Source organism: Cheilinus undulatus, linkage group 13, assembly GCF_018320785.1.
Source record: "Cheilinus undulatus linkage group 13, ASM1832078v1, whole genome shotgun sequence".
Lineage (NCBI taxonomy): Eukaryota > Metazoa > Chordata > Actinopteri > Labriformes > Labridae > Cheilinus > Cheilinus undulatus.
This window is the reverse complement of record NC_054877.1, coordinates 42,151,920-42,177,160: the sequence shown is the minus strand read 5'-3', so window position 1 is coordinate 42,177,160 and position 25,241 is coordinate 42,151,920. Positions and strand designations below refer to the sequence as shown.

The 25,241-nt window shown below is 38.9% G+C and overlaps 1 protein-coding gene across 6 annotated transcripts in view; it reads left to right on the top strand.

Annotated features, from left to right (window-relative positions):
* The window catches only part of LOC121520634, a 64,258-nt gene that overhangs the window by 844 nt on the left and 38,173 nt on the right, over positions 1-25,241 (top strand). For 5 of the 6 annotated variants that reach the window (XM_041804187.1, XM_041804186.1, XM_041804188.1 and 2 more), the window contains exons 2-5: positions 4,562-4,631; positions 9,258-9,683; positions 15,270-16,914; positions 17,011-17,277. In XM_041804187.1, coding sequence (XP_041660121.1) covers positions 9,296-9,683; positions 15,270-16,914; positions 17,011-17,277 — 2,300 coding nt within the window. In that variant the 5' untranslated portion in view covers positions 4,562-4,631; positions 9,258-9,295. The remainder of the gene's footprint in view (positions 1-4,561; positions 4,632-9,257; positions 9,684-15,269; positions 16,915-17,010; positions 17,278-25,241) is intronic. The other variant, XM_041804183.1, reaches the window with a different exon arrangement.

The window sequence follows — 25,241 nt, the reverse complement described above, 5'->3', positions numbered from 1 at the left end:
CTGCCGCGGTGAAGTTAGTTTTAAGTTGGATATTTGACAGACATTTTCTCCGGGGGAAACTCTTCTGTACCACCCAGTCCGACTCCGAGCTAGCCCCTCCAACATTTCGAGTGCACCTGTATTGCAGACTTTACATTAAACTCACAGTGTACAGCTACAGCGTGTATCGACTTCCTGTTTCAAAACAAAAATCTGAGATATTTAAAGCGCAGATACTGCATCCAAAGGCAATAAAAAGAGACGTATCAATATGTTCGGACATTGATTTTGATATATAAAATCACATGACCTAATATATATTCAGCTTAAATACAAATGTTTTCATAAAGAAAAAGAATGAATGTTTGAAATTGTAATAAAAAGACGGCATATTTAATGCAACCATTTGAGCTAAAATGCTAATATTTATATAGAAAAAATGATAAGTAATATGTAGAGATTTGAAATGTAAAAACAAGAGGCGTATCTCATGCAGGCAGTGAAGTACTTTGATCCCAAACTGATTTTGAGTCAATTGATCACATGACCTGGAAGCTATTGTGCTAAAATGCTAATATTTATATATAAAAATTGATAGAAATTTTTTAGAGACATGAAATGAAAAATCAAAAATCAGTACTCTTGTTTTTACATTTCAAATCTTAATGCTTTATTTCATTTTTGATTTGCTCTAAAAGCATTTTCTAAGTTGTATTTGAAGGAACACTTATAAAATTTAAAATGTTATCATGTTTTTGTTAACTTCACAGCATGGTGTGTAATATTTAGCCTAGCAGCATTTCAACCAGGAGAGACCAGTGACTGATTTAAAGATAACATTTTATTTAACATGTGAGATAATGAATAATATTTATTAACATAGGTGTGATATTGAATTATTGTCAGAGTCTCTTTGGCGCTTTAACTCCACAAGGACATAGCGTGATTGAAGGGTGTCTGCCCTGAGGTAGGAAAGTCCTATCCCCCCTTGGAGTCCAGACACTGGCGGTGGTGGTGATGGCTGAAGAAGTCATCTTAGTCCATAGTTGATGGGCTTGTAGACTTGGCGGTGATGGGGAGGTAGAGGGTCGCTCGGAACCATGCCATGAATGAACTGATGGAGGAGAAAGCCAGATTTAAAAGGGGCAGCAGAGATTTGATAGGCCAACAGTGAGGAAGTGGAGCAGTGCTGCTGGATAGGATGTGAACAGCTGATTATGATGTGACAGAGAGCAGAGGAGGGAGTGCATGAAATAGTGCGGTCATAAGCCACTAAACCCGCATGGAGAATATGGTCTTCCTGACTGAACTTACACTATAAGTTTCATTTAGCAGAACAAAGCTGGTAAAAATGAAGCCTAATATTTATAGGTAGGTTCAGGGCCGGCCCAAGCTTACTTGGGGCCCTAAGCAAACTTTGACTGGGGGCCCCCCAACCGCTGATCACTGTTACTGATGCAGTCAATGCTAGATAATCTGCACATACACAACTAATCTAAACCCCAGTGGAGAAAAAAATGAGGTAACAGAACTTAAGAATTTGTTCATTTTATTTCATTTTATTGATAGAAATTCACGTTCATTACTTTAGTTAAACCTGAAGTGACTTGTCTCAGTTGATTCATTCAGTGAGTTAAACTAGACTCGTGTATATGACCAGTGTGTATGAACTGTCTCTTTAGTCCACTGATGATCATTCCTGTACATAATGGTAGTGACTATTAGATTCTCACTCTGGGCCCACTGGCATGCATGCAGTAAACTGAGCTGTCAGCTGGACTGTTGTGGATCTGGAGAGGACTGTGATTGTCTCTGGGAGATCAGGAAGTCCTCCACTCCTCTGTCTCTGCTGGGATGTTCTGGGTTTTACCTTTCTGCGCACAGATGAAGAAAGTTTCCTGTCTCCCCTCTCCTTTCTGGACTGTCTGTTAGGAGATGGCTGTTTTGGTGCCTCTTAAGGTCCTGAAGTCTGTAGGAGTGGACATTTGTGAAGGAGATGGACTTCTTTCTCTTTTTCTTACCTGTCAGTCATTTTTTTGGAGACCCGCCTCATCAGCAGCATCCAAACTAAAAAAATAAAATTAATCTTTTTTACATGTTAATGGTAATAACTTACATTTATGTACAAAAAGCACAGAAATAAAGGGGTGGAAAGTAACTAATTACATTTACTCAAGTTATTGTAATAGAGTAGCATTTTTATGTACTTGTACTTTTTTGAGTACTTTTCAAAATCACTACTTTTACTTTTACTTAAATACATTTTGAGGGAAGTATTGTACCTCACTACATTTTAAAAGGCATTAAGTAGTGAGTAAAAAAAACAACACTAAAAGCCAAAATGAGGAGATTCAAGCTTTCAGCCAACAAGAATATGTCCTGCAGTTTAACTTTCACATGACGGTCAGTAGTGAGAGAATGGTTTCACATTTCATCCTAAAACAGCTGTTAAATTTGACTTTAGGTTAAGTCTCACTTTATAACAACAACCTGGTTATAGATTCATATTCTCTTGTAGTTGTTTCACATTAAGAAAAGATCCTATTTTACTGTAAAACCTCCTCGGGTATCAAAAATAGCTACTCAGTACTTTGAGTAAATTTAAAATGACTTACTTTTGACTTTTACTTGAGTAGATGTACAGATTACTACTTTGACTTCTACTGAAGTATATTTTATCCAGAGTAAGTTTACTTTTACTTCAGTACAATATTCTAGTACTTTCTCCACCTCTGTCAGAAATAAACCTGCTGATGTCTACACCCTCCCTTTAAAACACATCCTCCTCTTTCTGAATCAACATCACATTTTAGAAGGATTTCGAGCCATAAAACAACACAGAAGGCTAGTAGTCCATTTATTTTACATGCTTTTAACCTCAACCATAAACCCTATTACAGTAACAGTCAGCTAGTTTTATATAATAAACATTTATTTTACAGCCCTTTAATGATCAGTATTAACATGAAATCCCCTCCTATAGTCAGATATTATGACTTGATGCAAGCTTAGTTTTCTTCATTAAATGCAAAAATAACAGTTTACAGATCTACAAAGTCACGTCATTACTCTGGAATTATGTTAATCTGGGTAAATTCATTAAACCGTGTCTTATCTGTGATCGTATTTATGAATCCCTGTGGTCTGCTGTCTGTGTGCAGGGGGGCATGATGACGAGCCTGCTAACTTTTATCCTCTTTATGTCCTTTCTCCCGGTCCATACTGAAACAGTTAGACCCTACACAGCTCAGCTTCCCACTAAGAAGAGACTAAACTGTGTGTGGAGTCATTTGGTAACAGAAACTTAAGAAAAGCGAGTTTTACGGGACTCTAGTTCGTGTTTAGCATGCCTGTAACACTTCTCCTGCAGAGACGCTGTTTGACTGTTGTGTGGTGCATTCAAGAACGTTGCGTAAATAAGCCGGGCCGGCTCTGGGTAGGTTAACTGAAGTTAGTGTTTAATCAGAATAAGTCCTTTATTATACATTAATTAGGGGGTCATGGAGAACAGCTACACATTTTACAGTTTCACAGTTTGCACCAGAGATATGAGCCTGACAGTCTAGCGCTGAGTATTTAAGGCAGGGCAGTTAATCAAAATTTAGATCATTGCCTGCTGACATTTTCAAATCACAGAAGATGTAATATTTCTTTCACTTCAATTGTGTGTCAAATTACTGGTTTCACAACTTTTTTTAATTGCAACTGAAATGTTCTCTACATGGACAAATCATGCAATCATTCAAGTGTATTTTAAAATAGTTTATTAAGAATCCTGCTGTCCTCATTTTCATATGTTTCTATTAATCGTAATGACAGTGACATGAATACTACAATACAACTTTTCTTATTGAATTTGCAGTATGACTCCAAATAATCACTATTTGATTTTTTTTTTTTTTCAAACATTTTCAACCTTCGTTCAATTTATCTATCACATGTGAGAGAAAACTTTGGCATTGTTGGAATCTTACATCAAAAAAAGTAATGAAAAACAAACAAACATTGCCATCTGTATTGTTTTGTGGCGCTGATTTTTACAATCAGTGCATCTCTACATTATTTTAGGGCTGCATGTTGCACAGTATTGGATTTTTGCCTAAAGCTCATATGCTGATATGCCGATATGTTTAATTGTCTGATAGTATGAATGGGATTCTTCCTGCTAGATAACTGATAAGTCATGCATTTCAGGTAATTATGCTTTGTGACTAGTTTGTGTCTTTTCCACTGTTGCTTCAGTGAAAGTATTATAAATGCAATAAAGCACAATCAAAACAGCAACAGCTAAATCTCCTCCACATTAACTGTAGTTTAGCACAGATAATGATAGTAGCTCACTTGTCAGCGTTCATCAGCCAGGGGCTAAAAAGTCCTTGAACTTTAGTTTGTAAAGCACCTATAGAGGGCTGTAGAGTACTAAAACTGTAGAAGTGTGTTAGCATTTAGCCACTTGTGGTTCCATCACCTGGTAGATTTGTGATAAGTAACATTTGCTATAAAGTCTAATAAGCAGACATTTGTAAGACATTTCTTCCACTCCTGACTGCTTGGAAAACTGTTTTGTTTCTCTTGTACTCAGGACAAACACCCTCAGATGGCACCAAACAGCAGATGGAACTTTTCTTCATAAAACATTTGAATGCCTCTATGTGAGTATCTCTCTAGAACAAAAAATAAAACAAAAAAAAACAACCATCTTTGTATGGTTCAGTTCAAGCAAATGATTTTGACTTCTTTTGCTTTCTGTGTCAATTTTTGTGGAAGTAGAAATAGGTTACCTTAATGCAAGAGGACTTTTAGTGTAGGGCTGCACCATTTTTCCCAAAATGATAGTCACTATTATTTTGATGAATATTGAGATGATGATTATAAATTGGAGCTGCAGCAATTGATTCTTTTTTTAATCAAGTACTTTGGCGATTCTTCTGCTGATTAATCCAGTGCTCTGATAAGAAATATTGCATTTTGTTATTCAGTCACTTTTGTTTTTTTTTCCAAAAGCAATACTGCTAGACAAATGAAAAAAGAAGATGGGTCCCTATTCTGAAGAATAGTCATTAACTGGTTCGCTAAAGAAAATATATTTCACAAAATGCAATAATGTTCTGATGGCAATTTAAATGTATTAAATATAAAAGGAAATGAAGTTAAATGGTTCATCTAATTATAATTAGATTATGCATTATTTGGGGTTTAGAGATCCTCTCCCAGAAAACTTTGGGTGCCAACACTTTATTTCTTATATTGTATTTTTTGTTTTTTTGTTTTTTTTGTTTTTATGTGTTTTTTTTTTTTTTTTTTTTTTACATTTTTTTATTAAAGTAAAGGCACACTTCATCATTTTAACATACTCTATGCATGAGTGTTAGATTTTGTTACAGTTGATCGACTGTAAAGATATGACTTTTTGACGCCATCTCTGGACCAGCAGAACACACTTTCAGGGATAAAACTGCTTCTATAACATATTAAATTCAGACTGTTTGATGATGAACTCTGACCTATTTGCCTTTTATGTCTGTGGCAATAACGTTTCTATTTGACTGATACACACTACTGCTCAGAAGTTTGGGATCACTGGCATATTTCTTTGTTTTCCAAAGAAAAACATTTTTATGCCATTCAGAAACAGTTATCAGCAACTGTCAGTCCTCTGCATCAATCTCCTAGTAGTGGTGTGAGTATCGATACTACAGTATGGATATTTACAAAGTACTCTTTTGGTATCGATCTCTCAGCAAAGTATTGATACAAGGGCTGTCAAAGTTAACGCGTTAATATCGCGTTAACTCAAATTACTTTTAACGCCGCCAATTTTTTTGTCGCACGATTAACGCATGCGTGTTCTGTATGACCCTCGACCCATCCGATAGTTTACCAGACCAGGAAGTGGCGCCGTCGTGATGCGGTACAAGCGAGCAGAAATGGATAAAGGACAGAGACTTTTGAATGACAGGTTCAGCTTTCAGATCATGTCAGATAAGACTGAAGTTATTTTCTCCTACTGTCGACATGAACGGAGTTACAGGAAGTTCGTAGAGTCTTATATAGCCCACACCACTCACTAGCCATGCACACTGCTAATGCAGAGAGCCGCCCCCCTCGCCATGCTGGATTTGTTTACAATGGAGACACTCTGCAGAGATGGATTCGCTATCTGGCATACTGGGCATTTCCCAATGTGCCGACGCACTTTTGGGCCAGTATGATTTATTCATTTATTTAGACTATTATATCTGCCATGAACCGCCACCGCAGCTGCGCTAATGACTGTTGACTGGTCTGATCACGTCTCCTAAAGGTCCGTTTACCCGCCGCTCTCATCCCCACGCAGCTCCTGCTTGAAAGTAAAAGTATTCAGAAAAAAACTAAACTTACTGAAACGATCGACTGGAACTGTAAATAAATGCCAAATTTGAATAACAGTCAATCAAGATGCTGCAAAACTGTCAACGACTCTGCAGTCCCTATAGGAGATTGTCTGATGCATGGTGAATGTGCAGCTGTATAATGAGGAGGAGGAGGAGACAGAGCAGCAGAGGCTGGTGTGTGACAGGAGAGCAGAGGTTAGTGAATGAGCTCCGTAGAGTATCATAATATAAGCTGAAAGCATTATTAGACTGTGGGTCTCCTTTATTTAGGAAGAAAAAAATGGTTTTAGATTAAATCTGTAGCTCTTCTATGATCTGAAGAATGAAGAGATGGTTAAGTGCTCTTAGTACACCTTAAATGTTCTCCACTGAGACTTCTTTTACTTTGTGTGTTCATGAGTTTTAAAAAGAGGCTTCACATGTGTTTTTATTGACATCATTCAAGTAAATCTACTGGACTAATGACAGTCATTTCGTACTGTCAGCATTTATTTTACAATTGGACTACATTTTTTAATTTGAAAGTAAAAATCTGATAGATAATAGCGGACACATTTTTTAAGTAATTACTTGCTTTTTCTTTTGAGCAGGGCAGATGTGTCCACCTTACTCACATCAGAACAGTGAAACACCATTAGATGTGTCTGTGCCTTACTACTGAGCTCTCAGCAGAGACTTGACTTCTTTATGTCAATGTGTGATGATGAGATCTGATGTTTGGTGTTCAGCTGCTGAGAACAGAGGAGTTAACTTCTAGAAGTCTAAAGTTTGACTCTACATTGTGGTATTATTCAGTAATGTTACATTAAGGTCAGTATCTCCATCTGTTGTGGCTTGAGTTTACCATGTTATGCTCTCAGCATATTTTTGCAGCGTTCAGTATCTTTGAGCTCAGACTAGAGAATTTTCTGGACTTTATCTGTTGTTGTTTTGGGTTGTTGACATGAAAAAACATTTGCATAAAGAAAGCATTTTTGTCCACTTGTGTTGATAAGGGTATTTAAATCTTGAAAAATAGTACTGTGAGGTACATTTAGAACAGACAAAAAAGTCCGATTAATTTGCGATTAATCGCGAGTTAACTATGGAATTTGTGAGATTAATCACGATTAAAAATTTTAATCTATTGACAGCCCTAATTGATACCAAATGAGTACTATAAAATACTTCTCACCACCATTTCTCTGCCGAGTGCCTCCCTGCCTCGCTCTCCTCAAGACTGTTTTACTGCTTGTCTGTGTCACGTGACTTTGAAGACCAATCAGACATGCCGATCTTGTCATACCATTTGACTTTGGGGACCAATCATAAATGAGTAACAGATTTCAGTAACTCAGTGCATTTATATTCAGTTTACAGTCTGTGATGTGAACACGGCTGTCTCTCTCACTCAGTGTGGTCCCAAAGTAAATTTCTAAATTGTAACATAAGAAATTAATGAGACCACATACCAATACCATAAAATGTATGAAGATCGAGTTGTAGAAACATAACAGGATAAATATTTCTATAAAAATCTTTGATGACTTTGGCGCACCGGTAGTCGAGTGGTTAAAGCGCATGCCATATACGCAGGCAAGCCGGGTTCGAATCCGGCCCGTGGCACTACTTCCTGCATGTCTCTCCCCGCTCTCTCCCCTGTTTCCGACTCTGTCCACTGTCCTATCAAATGGAGGCAAAAAGGCCAAAAATAAATCTTTAAAAAAAAAAAAAAAAAAAAAATCTTTGATGACTTTTATTTCTTACATTTTTGCTTGAAACTAGTGGCTGTAAGTGGCTAATGTAGCACTTCTTTCTGGATTTAAAGAAAGAAAAGAAATTGGGCATTTTTATGTTGTAGATATTTTAAGTTTGTGCAAGTTTGTGCTATGATTATATTTTGTTTATCTTAATTTTTATCTGCTTGCACAAACATTTTAATTTCATTGAAGTTTCTCCCTAAATGAATCTCTAAATGAATTTCTGAATGACCTGTATACGTCTTTTAATTTGCCTGAAATGTGTACCTTTAGAAAGTTTGTGAGTCCAATATCTTATTGTTTCTTCAAAAGTATTGGTATCAGTGTTAGTATCAATAAAATTACATCACAAAGTATTGGTATCATATCAAATTAGAAAACATCAGTATTGCCCATCTCTATCTACTAGTATGGCTGCTAATCCTGGTTTATCAAATATTACAACTGAAATATTTTTATCCTTTTTCTATACCACTTATCCCACTGGGGGTTGTGTGTGGGGGCTGGAGCCTCTCCCAGCTGTCATTGGGTGAGAGGCGGGGTACACCCTGGACTGGACGCCAGTCAATCGCAGGGCTGACATATAAAGACAAAGAACCAGGCACTCTCACATTCACACCTACAGCCAATTTAGAGTGTTCAATTAAACTAACTAGCATGTTTTTGGTGGTGGGAAGAAGAAGGATCCAGAGAGAACCCACGTATGCCAGGGGAGAACATGCAAACTCCACACAGAAAGGCCCTTACTGGGAAATGAACCAGGGACCTTCTTGCTATGAAGCAACGGTGCTAACCCCTTCTCCACTGTGCAGTCCTCTACATGAATCAATAAAAAATAATATAGAATTGTCTTTGAATCAAATTGGGACCTTGTGAATCTGAATAAAACTTATTAAGGCAATCAGTGGTTTTACCCATCCCTAGTCCACATTGTAAATTAATATTAACTTAATGCTTTTAATTAACAGATGAACTGTTATATGCCCAGCTCTGGACAGATCAATAACAAGTTTGAAATGGTCAGTTTAAATATCCATTATATAAGCAATGTCTTTGAAATAAATTTGCATGAGAACTGATAATATGTAGGCTGTAGGTGTGAATGTGAGAGTGCCTGGTTCTTTGTCTTTATATTTTTCATTTATGCTGTTTTTTTGTTTTTCAGATCATTGACGGTGGTTCTGTATGCAGAAGTGAGGAAAAATGGAGGATCCAACACAGTCTGCCGTGAAGTACGTCAAAGACGCCTGGCTCAAACTCGTGAACGAATTAAAGGACCTTGATGTGATTTTAGATAACCTGAATGTACATGGAGTTTTCACTAAAGAAGAGGTCAGTGTAGTACAGAAGGAGAAAAATGAATATGAGGAACGAAGAACGCTACTGAGGAAAATCACAGACAAAGGGGAAAAGGCCTGCTATAAGTTCCTGAAGACCATTGCCTCGATGTGTAAGAGGAACTCTGGAAGGTTATCATCTCCCACTAAGAAAAAGCCTGACGCTTCTACTGAGGATGAAGAGTTTGACCTGCAGAAATGGATCAGCGGCTTTTCTTTCAAGTCCGAACAGACGGAAAATTACTACTCACAAGGTATTGTGAAGCAGAAATTTGATTGTTATTAAATGATGTATATATTTTTTAATTTCCAGTTGTAACAAATTTAAAGGGACAGCATGTAAATCTCTGCTGTCAGGGGCTTTTACTCAAAACAATGACAGGTTGGCATCAAGAGTAGCTGAGAATGATGGGCTGTTTGGTGTCAGCAGGCACTCATGTGGTGAACAGTTTATTTCTCAAGTCATGAATGTAAATGTGAGCGTAGTTTTCTCTGGAGAGAATAACGCTTCAAGCTGTGAGAGGTACGAATAGTTGTTGAGGCAGATTTAATGCATTCAGTTTGCAGCCATAATGTAAAGCAGGTTTACACTTCCGTTGTGCTTTTCAAAGTAAAAAAAGCTTGTCTGTGTTTTTTTTGTTTGTTTTCCTTTTTCACTGTTCAGACTGCCAGTATTTTCACAAATACTGTCATTCTGAATTTGTGTTGAGGACATTTATCTACATTTTTAAGCATCTTTGCTCTTTTGTTTCCTTTTTAACTTCTGTACAAAAACAAAATGAAGTCAGAAATCACATAGTGGCTGTGGACTAGTGGAAGAGTCAGTCATCCATCCCCAGCTCCTACAGCCAAATGCTGATATGTCCTTACACTAGACACTGGACCAGGGACGTCATTTTGCCGTTTTTGGGGAGCTGAAGCTACCTCAAAATGTTCCTCAGCCCCCCTAACAATAATTACAGTAAAAACAGAGACAAAATTGATTTAGGAATGCACCACAGCGTTACGTTACTCACTGCTTAGATTATAGAGCAGAGATACTCAGACCATGGCTCCCCAGTCGTCAGTGGCTCTTTAGTGCCAAATCTAAATAAAAACTTTTATTCACTTTTAATCCGTGTTTTATTATCGTCGGGTGTGCGTGATGGAGGAAAGTGGGTAAGAGAGAGCAGAGGAAGTCCGCAGGTGCTGCGTCTCTCAGTAAGATCATTGATTCAGGTGTGCTGTACTGTGTTCAGACTGCAGCTTCGTCTGCCCTCATTCTTTAGTTGCTTTCTGCCCATGCTCTCCCACACTGGTATTTTATGATGATCACTGCGATATGCGTCGTCAGGGACTGTCACACACACAAATCACATGTTGAGATTAGACATGTAATGATGACCGGTATCACTATAAACCGTGGTAAAATTCAAGACGGTTAGTAATACCATTTCAAATTTTAATTATTGTTAAAACCGTGTTTGATTACCGCACTTTGAAAACTCACGGTGTACTGCTCAATTCCCGGAGATGCCGCAGCGCTCTGTGGCAGTTCTCGCCACAGTTTCGCTTCTCCCATTGTCCCTGAACGCGTGTCTCACAGTAGAGAGCTCATTCTCTCTCCTGCACCTGCGCCCATCCAGAAAACTCCTCTGCACATGCGCATCAGCGGCGAGGAGCAAGGGAGAGGAAGGTAAACATAACAGCATGGCTAGTTAGCGGGGAGTTAGCTGACTTTAGAGACAAAAACAGCGCAGGATCTGCAGCGTTGAGCAGTCATTCAGCTTTGAAAAGGGAGAGGTCTAACTCACGCGGTATTTGTTCAAATACTCCGCAAGATGACTCCGAGATAACGGCGGCAGTAACACAACACGTCACTGAAGACGTGAGCCTAGTGTTGTTGAAAAGCCAGGATTTAAAAATCTCATAAAGACATTTAACCCAGAATACAAGATTTGCATGGGTGCGAACATTTTGCTGAAAAATGGACAAATGTGATCCACATCTCCACAATAACAGAGACTTATCTCAGTCTAACAGTTCAAAACACCGACAACAAAGAGTTAAAATGTTGCTGCCTCCAGACGAGCTTTTTCCCCCATGATCACACAGGAGAGCTTCTTGAATAAGGTCTAAAGACGCTCTCATGTTATAAACTTGTCAGAAACTGGTCCAGCGTCCATCAGCACAGATGACGGACTAATATAATCACAGCTGTGAGCCTGAATGGAGGACTAGACTGCAGGGTTTTGGTCTTCATGTATAATTGGTGAGTTTTGTGTAGGTTTGCTTCACCCTTAATGAGGAAAATAATCATTTTATAATCAGCAATAGTAAACATAACACAGAAAAAATTTCAGGACTGTCCATACACTGTAAAAGACCTAGTATTTCATGATTTATGTATTTTTGATTTATTAGTAAAAGATTGAAGTCCTTTTCAAAATAAAACTGCTAAATTTGACTTTATATTGATTTTTTACTTTCTGCAAACAGTTTTAAAAAAAAATCCAATAGAACAGTCGATTTCAGTCACCAAACTCGTACCATTTGGGGCTGAAATAAATACAGCTGCTGAGAGGCCATTTCAAAATATTGCGATATATATCGTGTATCAGGATATAGCAAAATATATACCCTTTATATACATCTTTAATGCACATTTATTTTTATTTATTTATGGTATTTCAATGTTTCTGCCACATTACTTTGTTAAAGTGGAAGTGTTGCTTTTACATGCACATTTGATTTCTATTTAAGGTACATGAAACAGCAAAATAGTTCTTTCTGTACCAGTTTTTCTTAGATTCAGTATGTGTACAAGTACTTTTCTAACATTTTGAGCACATTTAAACAATACCGCAATAATAATGATAACCGTGATAATTTTGGTCACAATAACCATTATATGAAATTTTCATATCGTTACATCCCTAGTTGAGAGAATGTAATATCACGTTAAACTTGTCCAAACATGGAAGTTTTACTTGATCTTTAATGTATTGCTGATAACAAATACTGTCAAAAGAACAGGACAGAATGAGGCGGGGTGCAACAATGTAGAGAGCTGCAGGTGTGAGGCAAGGCTGGTTTTAGTTATTTTGAGGCCCAGGGCAAAGACCAATTTAAGAACCCTCCTCCTTTGGCTAAAAGCATCGAAAATGAGTGAAAAAATAGAGAACATGCCTTTTAAGTTAAACGGAGCCACAGAACTACAGTTAATGTCCCAAATGTTCCCAAATGGCCAACCATAATTCATCAACTCTTTAAAAAACATCTCAGAGCTCAAACTAATATTTTAACAAGTCATTACAACAGGTGGAACTTGCATGAATAAAAAATATATGCTCATTATCAGTAACATATCCTTTCCTCTAACACTATACATTTTTATGTGGCCTATTGCAACCCATTTAATTACAGAATGATCCAAAAATTTACTGTTTCATTAATTTCATCTATGGATCAGCTGATCTATAGATCTTCTTACCTTCCCTGTTTTGGAATGTGGCTCTGGCTAAAGTATTTTTAAGACATCATGGCTCTTGGGTAGAATAAGGTTGAGTTCCCCTGGTATAGACTGTCTTCAGACACAGAAAAATATCAGTGGCAGGCAGAAATAAGCTAGTTTTATTTGAAAGCATGAACAGCCTGAAAGAAGAATGAGAGGATTTATTAAACCAAACATTTATAGATATTATACACCACAATTATATTTTACTAAATGCATTAATGGATATGTTTTCCAACATCTTTTCCATGAACTCGCTCCAGCATATAGACCTTTAAATACCATCTCATAAACTCACTCAGGCTGTTATTAGAAAAAAGGAAGACCTTGTCAAGGTTCAGGAAAAAACAGACCAAGGAAAAGAGAGTGAGCCCGATCATAGGTCCTAATAAATTTTCTACAACTAATAATAAATGAATTAATTGAGCATTTTAAGGTATGCAGAAAAAAAAATTGGTGCGCACCATATGCCAAGCATTACCTAAAATCCTAGGGGCTAAGCCCCCCTGTCTTTCAATCCTAGTGACGGCTCTGCGCTGGACCACAGATTTCTCATGCAGCTGCATCAGTGGCAGGTTAACGTGTTTTAATTAGCATGACTGGCATCAGCTAACACTGACAGACACTTAAGACAGCAGCCTCTGCCTTCAGTGTAAGAACTCGTGAAGGCGTGTGAAGGGGTTAGTTCCCTCGAGCTAATTCAGTATTTAAAGATGTCTTTGCAATAGTAAATCACTCCTTACAGCTTGGTGTCTTCCCTACTGATTTTAAGACAGCCTTAGTAGAACCTCTTTTAAAGAAAGGGAACTTAGATATTTTAACCCCCAGTAGTTTTAGACTCGTGGGCTACCACAAGGATCAATTTTAGGACCATTACTTTTTAACTTGTACATGTTACCCCTGGGTGGTGTCATCAGGAGACACGGCATCTCTTTTCACTGCCATGCTGATGACACTCAGCTCCATGTGGTTGTGTCTCCTGATGACACCAGAGAAATAGATTCACTTTTTAACTGTATTTTAGATTTAAAAGTCTGGATGTCACAGAATTTTTTGCAGCTAAACCAGGACGAAGCAGAAGTTTTAATTATTGGATCCAAGGCTCAGAGAGAGAAACTGACCCCCATACTTCACAAAACAGGACTAAACCCATGTCAAGAAGCACCAAACCTTGGGGGTGATCGTTGGTTGTAATTTTGATTTTAAGGCTCATGTGCGGGGTCACAAAACAGCATTTTATCATTTAGAAAACATTGCCAAAGTCCAGAGACCATTTCTCTCTCTGAGCCAAACTGAGAGACTAATGCACACTTTTATCACTAACAGGCTAGACTACTATAATGCTCTCCTCTCTGGTCTACCAAAGAATACAATAAACCAGAAGGAGAGCACATACTGCTCCTATTTTAAAGTCCTTGCACTGGTTGCCTTTTAGTTTCCGTACTGATTTTAAGATTATTTTATTAGTTTCTAAAGAACTACATGAACTTGCCCCAGACTACCTCTCAGAGATGGACCCTCAGATCTTCAGGTCCTTCTCTTTTGGCTAACGGAGCTGATAATATTGAGATTTTTAAACACAAGCTGAAAACTCACTTATTCAGTCTGGCTTTTATGTTGTACTTTAATTTTTATGACTATATAGGTTGTTACAACCATTGTTCTATTTTATTCTGTTTCTTTGGAAAAATTCAAATCTTGAATTTAGGTTTTTTTTAGTATTTTATTTAACTCTAGTTATGATCATCTGTTTTATGTCCAGTTTTATAGGCTTTGAATTATTTGGAATGTTAAATTTTTTTTCATTGTTTTATTTTTATGTTAATTGTTTTTATGCTGATTTTAATGTTTCTTATTTTATAAATTCTTCCCTTTACTGCTTTGTCTTTTATCTCTTTTTTATCATTCATCTTTTTAATTATTTCAGTGAACTACTTTTGTGTGCATTAGTCTCTAAACCTTTTTACCATTTTACCTTTTTGTCAGTCACTTTTGTACAATCCTGGAAAGCACTTTGAACTACAATTGAGTTTGTTTGAAAGGTGCTATATAAATAAAGTTTGATTGATGATTGATTGATTGATTGAAGTGTGACCAGAGCTGTACAAATAACTGAGTAGTCAGACAACTAGAAAAGTGCTATGGCTCAAGTTCATCTAAATTGACCATATGTATGCTTTTTGATGATTTCAAACATTGTTTATGGATGATGGGGTGGGGTGTGTGAGTCCTCACCCCCAAGTTAAGGAGTTCAAGTATCTTGAGGTCTTGTTTGCACGTGAGAATAAAAAAGACTGTATCTGACTTGTGGGTGATTTATTCAATCTGTGTGTTTTCTTTTCTTCAGGACCAAGATCATGCTGCAGATATCAAGAAAAGTTAAAGTCAAAAGCTCTAAAGAAATCAAAGAAATTCTGGATGGGAGACAGAAGTCTGTTTCAAGAAACATACAGGCCTGATCTGTCATACACTCCACTTGTATTAGACACACAAGGAGGAGCTTCTGCATCTAAAATTAAGAAATTGAAGAACAAAAAGTGCAAAAAGAGCCGCCCCAAAAAACTCCAAACATACCTCCCTGAGGACGACCTAGGAATATCCCCCAGTGAGCTGCTAAAAACACAGAGAGACATACTCATCGTTGGGAAACCTGGGATTGGAAAGACTGCACTCAGTCATGAGATTTTAAAACTGTGGGCAGAAAGAGACAGCAGGGAGCTTGATTACATGTTTTACTTTGACATAAGAGAAACATCCCACATCAGAGACGGGATTAGCTTGGAGGAACTTCTTTTCAGTGAATACTGTGAGCCAGATGAAGACAAAGAAAAGGTGTCTGAGGACATAAAGAAGTACTCTGACAATGTTACCATCATTTTTGATGGAATCACAGACCTCTCCTCTTCAGTGGTGCGAAAAATTGTAGATGGGGACCTCCTTCCTTATGCCAAAGTGATCATAACCTGCAGACCTGATGATGAAGAGGAGTTCTTACCTGGGGACTTTCTCAGAGTAGAAGTGAAAGGCTTCAATGAGCAAACCATTGAAAAATACTTCTCTACTATGCTTGGTGTGGACCAGAATAAAATTTTCAGCAACGTGGAGTTGTTAACTCTTTGCCATGTCCCTCTGTATGCGCTGATGGTGGCTGCCTGTTTTTTATCAGAGACACCAGAAGACTCGTCACAGCCATGCAGTATGACTGAAATATACATCAACATTGTCCGTCATTGTCTTCAGCTGAACAGCAAAACAAACAAGAAACACCTCAATTCCTTCATCAAGGAGAAGAGAGCAGAGCTGCTGTCTTTGGCCGAGGCTGCTTTTCATGCAACTGAGAGAAAAACAGTGAGCTTGACCGACCTGCAGTGTGACGACAGCTGTGTCCTGTCCTTCCTGAAACCACTTTTTGTCCAGGTGGCCCCCACTGAGACAACAACATCATACTTCTTTCTCCACTACACGGTGCAGGAGTTTTTTGCAGCAGTGTGGCTCTTGAAGAATCCAGATCAGATTAAGATTGTTTTTCAGCAATGCCTCACAGAGGAGGGAAAGCACATGAAACATCTGATCCCTTTCATGTGTAGATTGTTGACGAAGAAGAGCCCAAGTTTGATGGAGTATTTGATTCCAGTTGAAGAGTTAAATAACATTTCTGATTGGTTCTTCAAGGAAATGATAAGCACATTTTTCTCTGCTCAGTGTATGAATGACGAGGCTGATACTGAGGACACTGGACTTGATGAAAGTGTGCTGTTCTTATGCCAATGCTTGTTTGAGTCTCAGAGTCCTGAGGCATGCACCAACTTTCTAGAAACACTGGATTACCAACTTGATCTCAGTGGTGAGATTCTGGACTCCTATCTTTGTTGTGCTGTGGCCTACGTGGTCGCTCAGTCAAAGGAGAGGAAAATACAGCTGAACCTTGAGGATGCTTCTGTATCAGAACAAGGAATGAGACAACTGTATGGATGCCTTAACAACGTCCACTGGTATGTGTTCAACACGTCAACATGCTGCTCAGTTTCAAACATCTTTCTTTCTCTTATCAATGAAAGATTGGTCTTTGGTTATTCTTTGAATTCCAGGTGTGACCCTCTGCCCCGACAGCTGTGGGAAATGGTCCTCCTCAGTGAAGGCCAGTTGAGCAATGTGGACTTACTCAGCCTTGATGGAAATCAGATGCACCTTCCAGTTCAGGGGAAAAGACAGCTGTTCAAAAGAGCAGTGTCTGTCATGAAGAATATTCCCAAGAGGATAAATGTCTGCCTTCACTGGGACAACGGAGCAACTACAGTCAGCCAAAGTCTGTGTGAGGCCTTACTTGAGGCTCTGCCTTTCGTCACGTCACTAAGGTGTGTATCTTTGTTCATCCAACATACATTAAAGATTTCCTAGAAACAGGAAAATCCTTTTTTGATATCATGAGAGCAAAACAGCCAGAGAAGATTCAGTGGGTTGTCTCTACTATTAACAGACTGGGATGAAAAGAAATTGCCCATCTTATGATGTAGTGTGCTTCTTTTCTCCTTTTCACTGTGTATTTATGTTCTTTATGGACCAAATCTAGAATAATTTTAAAAGATAACTTGAAGAGTAAGGCTGTGTTTCCATGGCTGGCTTTTTTCTTTTTGAACTGGCAGAGCTCAGGACCTCATTTCCAGAGCGCTTCTGACCAGTACTTATTGTTGCTATGTTACAAAAGATGAATCCTGCTTTTCTTGGTAGAAGTTTTAAAGTTGTTTCAAAAAGCTCCATGTGCTTCATATTTCCATTTTTCAAGGAAATATCACAAAGCAGACGTGAAAACCATGTAAAGGAATCCTGTCCTGATACAGGAAGCAGCTACAGACCGGAAACTACCCTCAGAAGTCCCGCCTCCTTTTGATTTTGAATGCCAAGTGAGGGAGAAGTGACACTGATGAGCGCAGCGCTGTTGAACCGTTTTCAACTGAGAGTGGTTTAAATAAATTTCCATCTATCAAATGCAAATCATAATTTTGTTTAGCCAGCTTGTTTAAAGGCAAGAACGAATAGAATTATGAATATATTATATATATATATAATAATATATAATATTATATAATAATAACTAATAACTAATAATAGGTATTAAAAAAATTATAGAAAAATAGAAAAAAAATAAGATCTTTTAAGTAAACGTTTTAGTAAAAGATCTTATTTTAAAAGATATTACTGACAAAAACATGATAATGATGAATAAAACAGATGATCAAAACTAATCTTCTGCTTTGTACATTCTTTTATTGTCATTTTTATTCACTGAGGCGAAATCTACGCCTGATAGTCGATAGTCAGCTCCTTCGGCAAAGGCGGCAGGGGGATACAAATCCTACCGGGGGTACTTCTTTTGGCATGACACTTTAAGAGCGATTTTAGGGTTCCAATTGAAATGTGTATGTCATGATACGAGGAGAGCATATTAAGAATCACACTATATGTATTTCCCTTGTTGAAGGATTCCGCTATCAACTCAAGTTCCTCTTCCATGCCGGTAGACACTTGAAATTTTGCGTTGGCTCAGCTATTGCGGTAAAAGGTGTAAACAGGAAATGATAAATGACTGATGCCGGACAGACTTGGGTTTAGCCAATCACAAACAAGCACCATGGTCCTACCCTTTCCGGTTTCGTGAAATGTATTTTGCGATCGGTGAAATGTTTTTGTGTTTTGTGAAATGTTTTTGTGTTTTGTGAAATGTTTTTGTGTATTGTGAAATGTTTTTGTGTTTTGTGAAATGTTTTTGTGTTTTATGAAATATATTTTGCGCTTTTGAAATATTTATTTCCTGTTGACCTTCAGGGCCACCATAGTAATAGCTTTGATTTCAGTAAATATGACCCCCTGATGCTGCAATTTCTACAAATGACCATTTTCAGTTCTTTACAACCTATAAAATGTTTTAAAAAGCTGTTGTGCTTAATAATGTGGAACAGTGCATTTTGAGGTTTTTATTTTTTAAACAATTTTTGTCATTATGAAGTTTGTTCAAAAACATTTGAATTATGCTCTAATGGCTGATGACTTGAAAAATATTCTGACTGTCATTTGCATTAATATTTAGGAAAATCAGAGAAAAATATCATTTGCATAATAATGTGGAACGCGGTGCAATGAACTTGAATTTAAGCTCTGGCAGTGCTTTAAGTGGGCCAGTATGCAACAGTACCGGCACTTCTAAATTTTGCCCCTTGGCGTCCTGGGACTTCTTCCAGCTTACCGGCAAGTACTGGTACGCTCTCCTGTCCTCTCCACAGTTGACAGCTTAAGTTGATGATTCATGACAGTATCTATGCATTATGAATGTAGTAAAAATTTGTTGATAATAAATTAATATTATCAAGTAAACCTCGTAAAGAATAGGGCACCACCGCTTACGCAGATTGGTTATTTAATAACCAATAAAATATTGCAACTATTAATTAATCAGAACCTTTAATTAATTAACAAGAACATTAACTGTAAATCAGTCGCATTCCTAAAGCAATGAATTCTCATAACATTGACTCTATTTCTCTGCTTAATAGAATGAATTCCCGAACTATGACTGTCTTTTGAAGATTTATTATAAAATCACAAAATAACAGACATAAATCACAGGTTATATGAATAGATAATGTAAATGAATCAACAGAACATGATTAAATATGGTAAAGAGAAAGGATGCTAACTTAGTTGGTGAGGTGTCGAAATTGGAGGGTGAATTTGGAAGAAAAATAGATCTGAACTAATTTAATGGAACTGTTGGAGACATCAGCACCAGAGAGATGAATTGGATCATACCAGCCGTTTGACGAAGGCGAGGAGGAGGGGACCCATCTGGAGGGGCCCGGAGGAAGGCGCCTGGCAAGTTCTGAACGCCCGAAGCTACAGCGTGCCAACTCTGGTCCGACCCGGATGGGTTCAAGCTGGGCGCTGAGGGACAGCTGTACAGACTCTTGTCCACGGACTCTGGGAAGGATTGTCTCTCGTTCGAAAAACAGCTCTTGATCGTCCAATTAAAAAATCGGATAAACTCAAACGCATCGACACCACGTGTCTGTTGGCTCACGGTGAAGTCGATTGTGTGATAAAAAGGAAAAACAAAAACTCTGCGTTACAAAAATCTAGCATGAAGCTATAAAAAGGTTAGGAAAAATCTTGTACTGGATAAGAAAAATTCTAAGTCTGATTGTTTATTAGACTTGGCACAACGCTTGGATCAAGAATGGGCCTAGGAGGCCCAAGGAGCATCTTCTTGGACTGTCCAGACCTAACCGCTTTCTGATCTGAACCCAACTCACTCTGCAGCACTTTCTCCGAAGTGCACACTAAACTCTGCACCGAACTCCACACTGAACTCCACACATAACTCGTGTTCAGCATGGCTTCTCTTTAAAAGGAAGGAGGAGGGGTCTGTATCCTAGATCAACCCTAAAGATCAATAATCCACTCTCCACCAGATTATCAAGTTAATCGGATTATGTAGAGATAACACAACATGGTTATAAAAACTCTAGAATACTATCAATAAACTATCACACAAACATTAGAAACACAGTTAATTGTTTATACGCACAATTACACATTGGAAAATGTTTCTGCATTTGGGTGTGACCAAACTTGACCACAAGGTGGCAATGTTGATCCATGGACGATTTTCAGTCTCTGTTCGTCAACTTGGAGAAATACAACTAAATTAGATCATAAAACCATAATTCAGTAAGGGAAGATGCCGGAGATTAATATGACACGTCATTCTGTTCCTTGTAAACAGACTCAACCAAATATGAACATGTTCTGTTGGAAACATAACATTTAAGACAGGTTTTTTTGTTGATACTTCCAATCCTTGCAGCTTCATGTGGTCGAGATAACACAAGGAATTTACGACATCCGCCTGCTTTCTGCCACGGCTCTGTAGGAAGACAGAGTCCTTAGATTTATGAGGTGTGGTGCAGAGTTTCTTACAGCTTTCAGGAAGACAGGATTTAGTCTAAGGAGGTTCACCATTTGGTCAACCAATCGAAAGATTCAGATTTTAAGGTGTTTATCTCTGTCGGGAGCTGTCTTTCATCAAAATGGTAGTTTAAGAGTCCTACTGCCTGAGAAACTCTTGTTTTTCGAACGTGGTTCCTTGATAAGTTGTCAGCCATGGGGGAAAGAGAATCCCCCCCTTCAGTGACATTCCTGAAGGATAATCTGAAGGTGTAGGTTTAGGAAGGAGAAAGGATCTTTCCCCCCTTGTATTTATCTTTCCTCCATAGAGGGTGTGATATCATCAGCCTTAGATTGTGGTTTCATCTTTAGTTGTTCTGGATAGATTCTCACTACATGAAGCACACTGCACTCTTCCCGCTGTGTACTGTGACGTTTTTATCTGTACGCGAATCCAGGTGAGCTCACCTGCCACTGTTGAAAGGAAACCAGAGATTAAATTGTTCACCTCTCCTGGACAATGACGCAGCGCGTGAGCGCAGCGCCGCCTCTGCCAAGGAGCTTGGTCCACTGACACCTTTTTGTGCTGTCGCTGAACGAGACATCAGCGCTAATAATATTCAATAACAGTATTCAGATTGACCGATCAGACTGTTGGTGAAAGGATCAGGGCTGTAGTTTTGCTTAAAGAACAGCTGACTCACTGACAAAGGCAAAGAGCCTAGAAATACGGCGGCAAAGTCAGCTCACAGATGGAGCAGAGACTCAGGGTGTCAGTGCGGAGAGGGGCTGATTAATCTCTACATTTGGTGACAAAGAACAACTATTAAACATATATATAAACATATATATATTATTGTTTATGTTGTTATTTCATAGGTTTTTAAAAGATTTATTTAAGGGCTTGTTGCCTTTATTTGGAGAGGACAGGACATTGGAGGGTGTAGGGAATCATCAAGAGAAAGTCAGGAGTATTAGGACTATGAATCAATAACACTAATAGGCTTCCTGACCACAAAATTATCTGTTTCAATGCTGAGTCTCGTAGGGAAATAACATTTCATTTTTATAATTTTATTTAAGGAGCTTTATTTTTTAATAGTGTCTTCCCCACAAACATGTAGTTTATTTTAATCAATTTTTTATGTCCATGTTGACAACGACCAGCTTACTGCTAATAAAAGTGACAACGGGACATTTCAGAATCAGAATCAGGATCTTTATTAATGACCACACAAACAATTTGATGGAATTTGCTTTCGGTACAGCACTTGAAAAGGACGCTCACATCAACTGTGTCATCACAGAACAGACAAAAATATTAGACATACACAGTACAGCAAACGGCATATTTAGTCCATGGCTTGATTGAGTGTTCTTATGGCAGAGGGGATGAAACTGTTTTTGAATCTTACTGATTTGGTTGGCAGAGATCTGTAGCGCCTCCCTGAGGGCATGAGAGTGAACAGGTGAGGGAGAGGATGGGAGGGGTCCGAGGTGATTTTGAAGGCTCTTTGTGTGATGCATCGGTGATATCACGTGTCTATGGATGGGAGGGGTTGACCGATGATTTTGGAGGATTTATCGACAATGTGCTGTAGTTGTTTTGCGTGTGAGTCCAAATTACCGTACCAGACAATTATTGAAAAGGTGAGTATGCTTTCTATGATGGCGGTGTAAAACTGTAGGAGAAGGTTGGGTCTGACTCTGAATTTTTTGAGCTGACGAAGGAAGAATAAACGTTGGTTGGCTTTCTTGTAGGTGTGGTCTGAGTGGAGTTTCCATTTGAGTATATTGGAGATGTGTGTACCGAGGTATTTGAAGGAGTCAGTGATGGTGATGGGTTCGGACAGGATGTGCAGAGGGGTATTTGGTGTGGGATTGCGGATAAAGTTAACTATGATTTCTTGAGTTTTTGCTGTATTGAGTTGGAGATGATTGTCTTGGCACTAAGTGGCTGTTTGGCTATCTTGTTGACGGTAGTGTTGTTCGTTATTGTTTGTGATGAGTCCAATTATGGTGGTATCATCTGTGTACTTGATGATGGAGACTGAGCTGAGGTGAGGTTGTTGGTGTACAAGGAAAAGAGCCAGGGAGAGAGGACACAGCCCTGGGGGGCCCCGGTGCTGATGGTCAGAGGCCCAGATAGGAGGCCGCCCATCCTGACTCTATGTGTCCTGATGGAGAGGAAGTTGTGGATCCAGTGGCACAGGTTGGTGTGAATGTTCATGTCCAGGAGTAAGCAACTAACTGATGCAACTAATTGTCCAGGAGTTTATTTAAAAGGTTGACCAGGTTGATTGTATTAAAGGCGGAGCTGAAATCAATAAAGAGTTTGCAGGCGTATGTGTTGGGGGACTCCAGGTGCTGCAGTATGGTATGATGAGCTAGGTTTACGGCATCTTCGACTGATCTATTAGAACGGTATGCAAATTGATGACTGTCCATTAGTAAGGAGGTCATGTTTTTCAGATGAGTGAGAGTAATGCGCTCAAAAGATTTTATTATTACGGATGTAAGTGCAATTGGTCTGTTTGTTTGATTTTGGAATAGGAATTATGATTGAGTCTTTAAAGGATTTGGGTACTGCACACTGACAAAGAGACAGGTTGAAGATGTGGGTGAAGATTAGGGCAAGTTGAGCAGCACAGAGTTTTAGGACATCTGTACTAACTCCATCTGGCCCTGCAGCTTTCCCCCTTTTGTTCTTTTTAAAGGAGGCCCTCACCTCCTCCTTCTGGATGACAAAGGGAGGTGTTGGAGGTGTTGGAGCGGGGGTTGGAGGGTGCGTAGGAGAGACAGGTGACTGTTCAAACCTTGTATAAAACTGGTTGAGTGTGTCAGGGAGATCACTGTCAATATCAGGTGTTGATGGTGAGTTTTTTTTAATAGTTTGTCATGGTTTTCAATTTTCTCCAGATGACTCTGGTGTCACTGGACGCTATTTGCTGCTCTAATTTATGTGTGTATGTAGATTGGGCTTTCCTGATAGCTGAGCAGAGTTTGTATTTGGCACATTTATATTGATCCATATTTCCACTGAAATAGGCACAGTTCTTTTTCCTAAGTAAAAGTTGAATGTCTTTTGTGAACCAGGGTTTATTATTACCATACGTTTTTATTGTTTTGGTGGGCACGCACATGTCCACACAGAAATTTACATTTGACGTCACGGTGTCCGTCAACTTGTCCAGGCTGCTCGCAGCTGCGCAGAAGATGTCCCAATCAGTGCACTCGAGGCAGCCTTTCAGAGTTTCGATGGAGGCGTTGGACCAACTGTTCACAGTTTTGGATTGTACTCAAGTGGACTTAAGTTTCTGTCTGTACTTCGGGACGAGGAGGAGGACCACATGGTCCGACCTACCCAGAGGGGCTCGTGGAAAAGAGCGGTAAGCGTGTTAGCACCCCTACTAGCACAGGTGACCTGCTGGACATAGTTGGGAAGGTCTGCAGACAGGTTAGTGTGGTTAAAGTCGCCAAGCACAATGACAGCCGCATCTGGATTGGAGTTCTCCACAGAGGATACATAAGCGGCTAGCTCTAATATGGCTGTGTTGGCGTTAGCTGACGGCGGGATGTAAACACCAACGAAGATAGCTGATGTAAACTCTCTGGGGAGGTAGTAAGGTCTGCATTTGATGCTGATATATTCCAGGTAGGGGGAGCAGAAACTTTTAAGAATTGTTGTGTTGTTGCACCATCGCTGGTTGACCATGATGCATATGCCGCCACCTTTCGTTTTCATTGACAGCTTCACTGACCTGTCAACTCAATGGAGAGAGAAGCCGGGTGGAGTTACAGTGCTGTCTGGCACGGTGTGGTCCAGCCAGGTCTCATTGAGGCAGATGGCGGAGCAGTTTGTGTAGTCCTTGTTTGTTTGGATGAGGAGGAAGAGTTCATCAGTTTTGTTCTTTAAAGATCTCACATTTGTCAGGATCAGAGCTGGTAGTGGTGGCCGAAAAGGTCGCTTCCTGAGCTGGGAGAGTACACCGGCACGGCATCTTTTCCTAGTCGTCTTATACCAGGTAGCACTAGATGGATTCGCCGGTTGGTTGGTGGTTAGTATCTCCACCGGTATTGTTGAGATCGTTGCATGATCAACTGTGTTTGAGATACCTCTGAGTGAGAGTAGCTCCAGACGGGTATATGTTAGACAGAGTGACTTTTTGATGCATAATTCAGACAGAAGTGACAAACACAGGAGCAGAGCTTGTACCGTGGAAAGCCTCACAGCCGCCATCTTGACTCTTGTTGCCTTCACCCCAAATCCATGTGGATTTGACTTAGAGGTGACAGTTTTTGTTATTTCTTTGTAGATTAAAAATATTCAAATATAAATCACGTATTGCCATTCAGCTAAATTACTACTAAGATATGATTT